The sequence below is a fragment of the Corvus brachyrhynchos genome, unplaced genomic scaffold, assembly GCF_000691975.1.
Source record: "Corvus brachyrhynchos isolate BGI_N302 unplaced genomic scaffold, ASM69197v1 scaffold5, whole genome shotgun sequence".
Classification (NCBI taxonomy): domain Eukaryota; kingdom Metazoa; phylum Chordata; class Aves; order Passeriformes; family Corvidae; genus Corvus; species Corvus brachyrhynchos.
Genome location: NW_008238321.1, coordinates 11759186 through 11770931, shown reverse-complemented (window position 1 = coordinate 11770931; position 11746 = coordinate 11759186). Strand labels below are relative to the sequence as shown.

At 41.6% G+C, this 11746-nt stretch overlaps 1 protein-coding gene across 1 annotated transcript; it reads left to right on the top strand.

Moving 5' to 3' along the window:
• Positions 1-6715: 6715 nt before the first annotated feature.
• Positions 6716-11098, top strand: LYRM1 (LYR motif containing 1). The gene is made up of 3 exons (XM_017734182.1): positions 6716-6876; positions 7865-7957; positions 8972-11098. Exons 1-3 carry the CDS (start codon positions 6718-6720, stop codon positions 9086-9088), a joined length of 369 nt encoding a protein of 122 aa, XP_017589671.1. The 5' UTR covers positions 6716-6717; the 3' UTR covers positions 9089-11098.
• Positions 11099-11746: the final 648 nt, after the last annotated feature.

The following is an 11746-nucleotide window of genomic DNA, read 5'->3' as shown; positions in this document are numbered from 1 at the left end:
GCTCAGTGCCCCACAGCGCTCAGTGACCCACAGGGCTCAGTGACCCACAGCGCTCAGTGACCCACAGCCCGCAGTGACCCACAGCGCTCAGTGCCCACAGCGCTCAGTGCCCCACAGCGCTCAGTGCCCACAGGGCTCAGTGCCCCACAGGGCTCAGTGACCCACAGCCCTCAGTGCCCACAGGGCTCAGTGACCCACAGCGCTCAGTGACCCACGGCGCTCAGTGCCCACAGGAGGAGAAGGCAGCGTCTTAAGCTGTGCCAAGGGAGGTTTAGATTGGACACTAGGAAGAACTTCATGGAAAAGGGGATTAGACATGGGAATGGGCTGCCCAGTTTGGTGGTGGAGTCACCATCCCTGGAGGTGTTTAAGGAAAGACTGGACGCAGCACTCAGTGCCATGGTCTGGTTGACAAGGCGGTGTTTGGTTGCAGATTGGACTCGATGGGCTCAGAGGTCTTTCCCAACTCGCCTGGTTCTGTGTCCCGTAGCCCTTCATCCCACAGCCCTGCTGTGGTTCTCAAATAGCAACCAAAAATCATGTCTATCAATGAGTTTCATTGAGTGACCCTCAGAATGAAGTTAGAAAAGGGTCAGGGAAGTCAGAGTGGATTTTGTCTCTGCTAGCATTAATATTTATACCTGTTCTTAAGCTTGGGAGTGTTTCCAATGCTGGGAAATATTTCTATTCATGCATTCAGTTGCATTTGGCTGGAAGCCAAGGTATGAATAAGGTGCATAAATCTATACTGGAGCTTGTGTCCATGTTGTTATATTTCTGTATGCTTCTATATTATATAAGCAAGGCCATCCAAGGATAGCTGAGAATTCATTTTCTCTGCTAAATTTCTTGCACTGCATTAAAATCTTTCTCTGCTTGTAAGTAACAGAGAACTAAACACACAGGAGGAGAAAATGGTATGAAAGCATAAACAACAGAGTTGTTGACAAGACTAGAGACAAGTTCATATTGCTTTAGATTTTACCTGGACACTGTGTGCTTTTCATGAGAAAACTAAGAAATAAGTAAAGCAATTTTTTTTGTTTGTTTCCCTTCCCCCTTCCCACAGTCTAAGTCAGCATTTCTGTTCTTGCTGAGGCTCCTGTACAGGAGGCACTCCCAGAGCAAGAGTCTGTATGTCCTACTAAAATTAGATAATGCTTCGACCACCTCAGACCAAGAGAATAAAAACTCAGTGGTCAAAAGGAACTAGTTAAGGGTTTCCACTTTCATTTATTCAAGTGAAAAGAACGTTGTAGAATCCTAATTTTGTGCAAATTGGCTTATTTGAACTGACATAGGAAACAGTGATAAAATCCATGTCCTTGCTTTTACTATTTAATTATATTCTCTTTGCAAGCAGTTTGATTTTTCTGATCAAAAGACTGGTCCATATGCAAGAGCAAGCTTAAAAGAGATCCAAGTTCAGTCGGAAATCTGAGGCACAGATAGAACAGCAGAGTTCCCATCCCAGTTGATGAACAATGTGAGTGCAATTGACTTAGGGAGTCTGGTTCAGAGGTGTAGATCAGGGTTTCAGATCACTTCAGTTTGCCAGCAGAAAGACACTGGCATGACAAAATCCTAAACCCTGTGAAAGTCACTCTGCTTTCAGATACTATTACTGAATATCTTGATTCAGTAGCTTCATTCTTTTTCACCAAATCTGCATATATTTGTGATTGCAGCTTGTAGATGGAAACAGTGAGAAATAAATCTTTGAGTCAAATTGATGGGAATGTCTGGAAGTTTACAGGCTTGTGTCACTGGTAGAAATGAGGATGTAACACCATCATGGAAGAATTCGTGATCTTTCATTCTAGTCACTTTTCACCATGTGGAGATGGAATACTTTAGCTGTGATCGATGCTTTGCTATGATTTGGTTTTTTCTGAATCTTAAAAAAAAGTTATGAATGTTCCATCAAGAATGAAAATCAAATGAAGTTTTCACTTTGCCAGGTACATACGGCAGCCACGTGTGGTCAGCGTTTGCAGGGTGCTGTCACAGGCCGCTGAGTCACTGATTTGAGTAAAAGAAGACAAAATTACTTTTGTGGAAAATAGATTTTGAAACTTACTTAATATTGCTGGAAGGCATGTGACCTACCCAGCTATCACAGGAATCTGTGACCCCTTCTCTGCCCCCTGTGCCACAGAACTCATTGTCTCTGTTGTTGTCCCTCAAGGAAATGACAGCCCAAATCCACTGCTGCCTTAGGAACCACAGACTCATTTTGGCAGACTTGCATGAAAGGTGAATATGGATTACTGACCTCTCGTTGCTGTGGAGAGCTCTGAAAGGAATGATTGATTATCTGCTGCATTAGCAGCAGGAGAGAGACTGCAGGTCACTTTTTAGCTAAGTGGCATCATTTAGCTCTTTAAAAACCCCCAGATATATGAACTTTTCTGCATCTATTTAAATAAACGTTAGCCAAAGAGTGCATTTGAAAATAGCAGCTATGGATTGGGATACAGGGAGGATTGTCTTACGGGCACACAGTATGGAACATGGTGGTGTTCCCTACTACAGTGTTGATACACCATGGTCTTGAACGACAGAATTTACTTCCATAGCAGAGATGTGACCACAGCTTAATTTGGAAGGCAGTCAGCCCAGCAGTTTGTCACTGTGTCTTTAGACTCCTTGCCACTAGCAAACCAGCTGTCAAATAGAAGTTGTATTGCTCCTAAAGAAAACATTTTACATCTGAGAAGTTCAAAGCTGCCTTTTCACATTATTTCATGCAGGGTTTTGTTCCCCACCACCCCTGAGCAAATCCAGTTTCAGCACCAGCGCTAGGTGTGTGTTACTAACGTGTGGCCCAGTTAGCTGGGATCTGAAAGAAGAGATCAATTGTTTTAAAATATCCTTTTTTTTCCATGGGCTCTTCCTTTCACCCTTTATTTTCTAAAACTCTCTATGTACTCACTGCTGGCAGATTTTATGCTTAAAGTGAGTGGCTGATGCTTGACTTGAGAAGAAAGGATGAAATAAAATAGGCTTACAGCTTCAGCAAAGGAGCTGGGCAGAGGAGGAGGGTGCTGGACATGCGTTCCCAGCCAAGCATCCCTCGCTGGAAAGCACCTGTGATTTAGCTGCTCCTGGATCTGCAGTCAGTCTTGGTGCAGCCTGTCTTCTGTCCGAGCTGTGCTTTGACACTGCACTGTTGGGGTCATTGTATAGTGCAGCTGGCAGATTCCTTTTATTATTTTTATATGAACGTTTAATTTAAATTCTAGACAAGCCTGCAAATAGTAAAATAAGGCTGCTGTTTCATTGATTATTCAGATTATTGAACTTTTGCGTCAACCATTTAAAAATCCAAAGGAATGTTTATTTGTTTCCTGAAAGAAAAACTTCCTGCTTTTTATAGTCTAAGGGACTATTTGTTTTAATTAACAGTGAAAAAACTTTGCATCTTCACCCTGCAGTAAGTCATTAACTGCTCAAATCTCCTTCGGAGTTTGGAGGCAATGGGATGTTTCAGGTGCTGGATGTGCGCACGGGTAGGAGGGGTTTGCGTGGAGACCGAGGGAGCGTTACCAGCCTGCGCCGTCGGGCTCTGCCCCAGCCTCCAGCTGGGCTTGTTTGGGAGGCAGCGCTTGGCTTCCCTCCACAGCCCCGGTTCCGACACTGGGCTCCAAACTGCGATCCCGCTTTTCCCCACTGACTCGGCTGTGCGGACACACCTACCTTTGACCTCTCCTGGTTTGCTTTGTGGCAGTAAACACCCGAAATTTGCTCAGCTAATACAATAGCCCTGTACTTTTTGACAGAAACGCCTGTGGTTAACCTCTGTGGGCTGCATTCTGTACTAAAATGAAGGGTGGTAGAAGTTAAACAATGGGTGTGACTACCACAAGATGGGTGTTAGTGGGAAAGTGGTGTAACATCCACTTAGCATTCCAGAGATGTGAAATATAATTATGATTTAAATGCCAAAGATGTAAGTTGCAAGATGAGTAACTACAAGGACATGAAAGCCTCCCTTATCTTCCTTTCTATCCCACTCAGAATCATTTTGCACACCCACAAAACTAATACAAGTAGTGTCACTTGATGAAATTATACCTGATACATGACTTGTACCATCACTTACATTTCTGTCAGTGTGGGCTCTGTTTATACCAAAGGAAAAATTCCAATCTCGTTTACAACATTTTAAGTTGGAAGTAATTCTGCTCTCAGTGGAATTACTCCCTATTTATACTCCCACTCAGATCAGAATCTGACCCAGGCTTTGAATTCTGTCTTATTTGCTCTCAGCCTTTCCTGTCATTGACAGAGGTCCTTGATCTGTAAAGGGCTCCTCATAGCTTCATTTATGTATCTTTGCAGAAATGGCTTATGAGCAGGTCTGTAATGTTAAGAATTGTTGACTAAATGAGCCCTGGGAGCAGCTGGTTGCCGAGTATACAGGAATAGCTGCTTCATGTCTTTTACATCATCCAGCATACGTGGGAAGGAGAGCAAGAATGCAGAAGTGCAGCCCATGCCTAGATGGGGGGCTACACAGTTCTGTAGCAATTCCAGCATGGAGAAGTTAAAGGACAAAAGAGTAACTTGTGGGGGGGGGGGGGGGAAGTGGGGGAAATAATTGTTGGTTCTAAACTTTTCAATAAAATCTTTATATTGGTATGTTTAAAATCCAAGGTCAGCTCTGAACAGAGGGCATGTGCTGTCCCAAGTTGTTACCTTAGTAATTGTCTGATGCATAGATCAGAATTGAAATCTGTATTTTAAACATTTAAACATACCCCGGCATTGTTCCTTTTATTTTCTTTATAGATTACATTAAAACCTAAGCTGTTACCAGCTTCTCAGAGGTGACACCTTCAGATCAAAACAGAGGGGTGAGGCCAGGATTTGGGACTCAGCTTGGTGCTAGGTTAACGCTTGTAACTGAACTGTTTCTTTTCTGTACAAAATATGCACCTAACAGGGGGACGCAGTGATTTGTCAGATACATGTTCACCTGTGCCTTCGTGTCTGACTGATTTCATTGCCTGAAATGAGCTCTAGAGTGGATAAAGCAAAGCACTTACTCCAAAGTGTTTGATGAGCTGAGACTACCTCATTATATTATTGTGGAATTTATTTCCTAGAAATACCATAAACATTTACTAGAAGTACTTTCTGCTGTGTAGGAAGAATAATTTCCTATCTGGGGGAAAAATATATGGTTGGTTAAACATGTTAAAATACAAACAGCAACACAAAAATGTTCTCTATTAAGAATCAGAGGAAAACAGTTCTTGAAACCACGAAAGGTCTTTAGATCACAGCAACAGTTAAAGCTAGGATTTCTAATGAAAAAGAACCATGAGCCAAATCCTGTGTTCAGGTTAGTATCTGTCATTCCAGCTTTGGTGAGGGAAAAAGGGTGTGAGTGTCTGGAGCCACAGGAGGCCTGTTCTGGCCACTGTACTGGAGGCAGCAGCTCGAGAACAGTACAGCCTGAGAAGCCTTTGGCTCAAGCCCCTCTTCTACAACCCAGAATTCAGGAATTGCCACAGACTGCAGGGATTTGAGCCACAGCACACTGCCAAACTTCCCACGGTAGTTTGGGTGCTGCATTAGGAAGCAGCTTTTCCTCATGGCCAGGAGAGCGCTCCCTCCAGAGGGAAGGTGAGGCTGTCTGAATTACTCTGCTCCAAACTGTCCATTCCCAGCACACGGGTCTGATTTCAGGGTAGATTCACCCACAGTAATTAGAGCTCCAGGCTGGCAAATGGATCCTGATAGTCAGATAATGTCCTGTCCCTGACACTTGTTCCTCATTGCGTCCATGTTCTTACTTGGCAGTGCTGCTGCACCTTCCTTTGGGACAGTAAGGTACCTTTGACAGCTGCAGTGCCCCTTCTGTTAATTTAATTCATGGCAGAAATGTTGTTATCCAGAAGTGGATTTGTCTCAGGGATATTTGTGGTCTGTCATGAAATAGTGTAACCACTTATATGATAAAATACTCATTTACATAAAACAAGAATAAATTTCATTCTTTCTTCTGACAAATAGTCTTATCACACCTGGAGGCTGATTCAGTGGGCTCAGCAGGTACACAGCTCTCTGAAAATAAAGACATTCAGAACTTTTCTAAATCCACAGTTAGTCTGCCTCTCCTGAGTGCTTAGATAAAATAGCTTTCATCACCTTTTCATCACATCAGACTCCAGCTGAATCATTACTGCCTACTGTCATGGTATCACAAATAAGCTTCTCAGCCCCTGAAGCCTGTACAAGTTTTCAGCAATGTTGTGGTGGTTTTATCATGTATTTCATTCACAGATTTGCAAAGATAGGGTCAGCATTGGTACAACAATGTCTCAGGAAGGGGGATGCGTAGAGTTTCGGTGACTTGCCCAATGTCTGTTGCAAAACGTGAGTGAAACAGAACCCAGGCATTCTTGTAGCAGCCTTGATTCAGCAAAGCACTAAACCAAGTGCTTAACTTTAAGCAAGAGCTCAAGTTGTTTGAATGGAGACGGATTTAAGTATCTGTATAAATACTTTGCTGGACTGAGTCTTCAGCTTTCAACAGCTAATTATTGTTTACAGCTATTTCAGGGGTTTTTCATATAGCTCAGCATGTCTTTGGATGGCGGAAATATTTTTAAACTAATTTAATGGTGTGAAAAAATGTCCTGCTTGCTGGCCTTTTGGCATCTCAGATGTTCATGCATATGTTGGGGGTTTGTCTTGTCTTTATAGATGACACCAGCAACTCGACAAGAAGTTCTTGGCCTTTACCGCAAGGTTTTGCAAATAGCCAAAACCTGGCAGTCGGCATCAGGACAGATAGAGGAAACCATGAGAGAGAAAGAGTACATAAGAAATGAAGCCAGAACGTTATTCCGAAAAAACAAAAATGTGAGTGTCCTTATGGTTTTGAATTTCCGAATGACTCTTCTCTTGCTCTTAGCACTCTGTGGTTGGATGTTAAGATAGGAATATAAGGCTTGAATTCCCAAAATTTCATTCACCTTAAATGCTGGCATATTTGGGTTACAGTTTAAATTTCATCCCTGAGAAAACTCAAACCATTTCAGCTCTTCATTAACTACTGTAGAAGTCTAAAAGGTCTTTTTTCAGTAAAAAAGTGCCAAGAAAAAATGAAATTCCAAAGATACTGCCTGTGTAATTGAAGCAGCTTTTGATCTTTACAAAGTTAGCTAAGTGTATCATTACCCATGCAATGGCAAACAGAGCTCAGCAGCTTCTTTTTTTCTTCTCAAAGCAGCAATTATTGGCACTTCTTTTAAAAGAAGCACTTTAATTTTTTTCTTAAGGAAGAAATTTCAAACCCTGGTAATCAAAGGCCCTTCTTGTAATTCAAGATCACAGCACTTATTTATATCCCATACTGGTCTGGGACTAAATTGAAGTAATGCAAAATCAAAAAAATGAATTTAAGTCATAATTCACACCACATTTCTGACTTCAGAGGGAGTTTCTGGATAGGATGATAACAGAATGTACACCAAGCAGTGTCTTTCCTTTCTCCTCTAGTGACTTTGCAGAGTGAAAAATCGGTGAGTGTGGTTTTTTCATAGATGTAGTAGTAGTTTACATGTGTATTGTCTTTTTACAGAGAAAATACCATGTTTGGGTAAAAAACTCCATCTTTAGCCTCAGTCCTGACAGCCTCTGGGCCTTAACATTCAGCACCATCAAGCCCAGAACTGTTGAGTCAAGGAAATATCAATGTTACCTTTTATGGATGTGAAAAATAGAATCATTGTATCCTTGGCATTGCCAAAATAAGCTAAGGAAAGCCACGTGCTGTGCATCATTTACACTTGAGCTTCCAATTGCTAATTACTGTACTCGTATAAAACGCTTGTTTGTATGATTGCAGGTAACAGATCCAAAGCTGATTAAGCAGTGCATGGAAGAATGTGAGGCAAGAATAGAAATTGGACTTCACTATAACATCCCCTACCCGAGACCTGTGAGTATAAATACAAAGTCTTCACTGATACCCACTGAGCTTTCCCTGTACAACAAAACCATCAGTTTACATCACTCTCACTGCACTGCATTTTTAGATGAGTTGGCATTTAAATGTGTACTAAAGCAGAGCCAAATGTACATTGAGATGTTCTCTTTCACTGTAAAGTGGAGGATTTCTTCTCAAAACAAGGAGTCAAAGCCTAAATGGAGTTTCATGAGCTAAATTCCCAAGGCCTCTGAATATTTAGCTAGTCTTCTCTGACCGATGAATATAGAAATCTCTACTGCTGCTTTAGTCAGTGCTTGTACTACTATTTGCACCTAAACACCCATCTTGCAGGATGACAGCCTCAGCAACAGTAACACCTGACTGCCACCACCTACATTTTTCAGTCATTTAGGGGGGTTACAGTTGCATGATTCCCCTGAACAGTCTTGAAATATAAAGACCTTGTCAATCACAAAGGAAGAGTCTGTCACCTATTGCTCCTTCTGCTTATGGAGTCAATGACATTGATTGTGCATTTTAATGTGCCATATATATAATCATGAGAGTAAGAAGGCAGGCTTTCAATACATACAGTTTGGAGTTATTTTGTGACTTGTTAAGTAGGTATGAATAAATCACATAGTGATTCAAGACATCTACTCAAGAATTTTTAGGGTTTCTAGTTCTTACTCTTCTGGAACATTGTCAGCAAACCTATTTCATTAAGTATCATTGCAGTCTGATATCAAACTACAAAACAAAGTTACTAAGGCCTAGCATATCTAGGATTTTATTAAGGCCTAAAATGTATAGGATTTTAATAAACACAAAAATTAGGGCCTGAAAGTTACACCACTCCTCAGAGAGTGCTCCGCCTAGAAATCTAATAACCTGGCTTGAGACAATAGAGTTACCCTCTCCAAAGTGTGAAGAAATTATTTAAAACTCAGTGAAACTTAGTTTGTATACATGCTGCCTTTTTCTTCCCAATATGCACCTAACTGGTGGGATTTTCTTTTCCAGATCCATCTGCCTCCCATGGGCCTTGCCCATAAACAAGGCCGTACATTGCGACACCAGGAAAAGTTAAGGAAGATTTCTAAGCCAATATACCTGAAATCCCACGATGAAGTTTCATAACCCACCCTTTAAGCTGTGATGTGTAATCACATCCTTTAAGCTGTGAACTGCAATCCAGGTGATTTGTGTGCACAACTGTGAATGGTGTGGTCACTTGCTCACACATTTCCTGAGGCCAAAAAGCCAACTGATCCATTATGTATGATGGATAAGGTTGCTCTAGTATTTATTACATTTCAACCACTGACTTGGCAATAAAAGTAACACTTTTTAAGGAGGTGTGATACAAAGATTACTTTGACACTAGGACAAACTGCAGCAGGATTTCAACCTCTGTTCATCTGTAGCAGCGTTCTCTGGTGGTTTGAGGATTCTGTGAGCTCGGCTATGACTCAAGACAGTGCCTTGTGTAAGGTCAGCCAAAATCAAGGCAGTCTGGGAGAGTCAAGCAGACCCAGTTCCTCCAGAGCTTCTGAATGCCAGTGGGAATACAGTCACTGCACCATGCAGCTGCTCTCCTTCCTCTCTGGTCCCTGCTCTGCCTGCTGTCCCTGGAGGAGAGTTCCAGTGTCATAGTACCCTTATGGGGAAGTTTTGTTTCTGAATGGACAGTAGCAAAGAGAAAGCAGAAGTGCCACTACTCCTCCTCCTTTTTGCAAACTGCAGAGGAGTGGCCTAGAGCCTCTATGTCAGCATTTTTCCCCCTTCCTTTGGAGAGGGTGTGGATGTGAAATGCAAAGTTTGGAATGCCATTATACAACTCTGAGTGAAACATTCCAGTGTTGGCTTCCTCAGGTTCCCATGTATGGACTGGTTGAAAACTCTCGCTTCAGGGTATCACTATGGGAACAAGCTTAGGATGCTTTGGTGTCCTCACTGTGTGTTTTCACATGGTCAGCTTTTCAGCATAATCAGCACACTGGCTTTCTCAACAATTACTTTAATTTTAGTGTTAGGTTTTAACTCTTACATTATGGACAGAACCCCAACTTTAGTAAAAGAAAGTATCTCCAAGTCTCCTAAGTTTGAAGGGTATTTCTCTTTCACAGGTGCCTCATGAATGGAAGTAAAGTGAAATTAATTTTCCTTTCATGGGCTACCAGTTGTTTTGGCTCCCTTTCAGTCCTTTGATTTTACCAGGCTGTTGACACATTCTCTTCAGGGAAGTTAGGGGAGCCCTCCGTCCTTCAGGCTGGAAGTACCATTGAGACCAAGCTTGGACAAGAGCCACACTGTACTGGACACTACCTAAGCAGAGTCCTCAGCACTTTAAGGACAACCTATTCCAGCCTGACAATAATAGTGGCAAAAGAAAGCAAATTTGAAGCAGGCATTTGTGTATTTCCTTTTACAGTGGGAGAAATCAATGAGATCTCATTTCTGAGCTCACCAACTCATTTAAAACTCTCCAAGCTCTAATAAACAATGACAAATAAATAATTCCTGTCTACTTGAAGTTAGAACTGTTCCTGTGCAGAACAGACTGACAGTCCCTCCCCCTGGAATGCACTTATAAGAGTGAAAAAAGTACAAGCAGATGAGAAAGTACAAGAAAATAAGAAGAGTGAATCAGTATGACAGGTACTGGCTGGCCCAGTTTCTCACTACCATTTATGGCTCCGGTCCACAAAGGTCTCTATTCCCATATAATTATTTCCTGGGAATGCCTCATGTGGGAAGTAACCAGTAAAATGCCATTGTTCTGTCAGTGGTAGCTTTGCAAATTTACTGCTGCCAGGAAGACACAAAACAGAACTCCTTTAGCCTAGGAAAAGGGGGATTACATAAAAAAAAGCGAAAGAAAATATTAACATGATTGCACACACTGCTTAATTCTTCAGAGAAAAAAGTCTAAATACAGGCTCCCTACCCTAATCCTGATACACCAGTGTAAGGATGTGTCAGCTGAGCCCAACCAAAACGTGCAGAGCCAAGGGGTTTGAATGGAAGCTTAAGCTCACTGTTTGTCATTAAACTAGCATTTGAGTTTTTTGAATTGCTAAAGTGCATGTGACTAATGAAGGTACTGATGCTCTGACACATCAGGTGAATAAACAGCCATGGAAATGAGCAGTCTAAATTTACTGTCTGTGTTATAGGCACAACTCTTTCCTAAGCATATACATAGATTATTTCAAAAGAACAGCCCTAAAATTACAGAAGATTTACACCAAACTGAAATAACAACAGGAGTTTCAGTTTACATCTGAAGGAAAATGCAAAGAAGCAACTTTAAAAAGGTTCAAGTACTCTCAAGTAACTCAAATGAGTATCCAGTTGCTTAACTGAGAAACCAGCAAGTAACAGCATCAAATTATCTGAGATGCCTTAAAATGCTACACAGCCTAGTAATTCTTCAGAGTAAGTGTTTGAAAAATTACTAACTGGTGCTTCATTCTCTTTACTCTTCATCACCAGAAGGCAGACTGAAATTTGTTAAAACTTCAGGCTGTTCAGCTAAAGAAAGGATTAGATCAGCTCTTTTTTCAAGTCTGGAGAGCAAAATCTTTCTTTCACAGCTTAAGTTAAAGTTGCTATGGAAAGGAGAATCTGCCTTAAATAGAATCCTTTGTTTTTGGAGGTCAAACTGGCAAACTACCATTTTGAGGGAGTTTCATTAAAAAAATTCATCTGCAACTCAGTCCAGCAGGTAGGCAGGCATCTCAACTGGTACTCTTGTATTAGATGCCAAGGCCCATATAACTCCTGTCAAGAAGT

Coding starts and splice junctions, on each gene's coding strand:
- LYRM1 (XM_017734182.1), top strand. CDS start 6,718: ATGACACCAGCAACTCGACAAGAAGTTCTTGGCCTTTACCGCAAGGTT. Junction 6,877..7,864: donor TATTCCGAAAAAACAAAAAT/GTGAGTGTCCTT, acceptor GTATGATTGCAG/GTAACAGATCCAAAGCTGAT. Junction 7,958..8,971: donor ACATCCCCTACCCGAGACCT/GTGAGTATAAAT, acceptor TTTCTTTTCCAG/ATCCATCTGCCTCCCATGGG.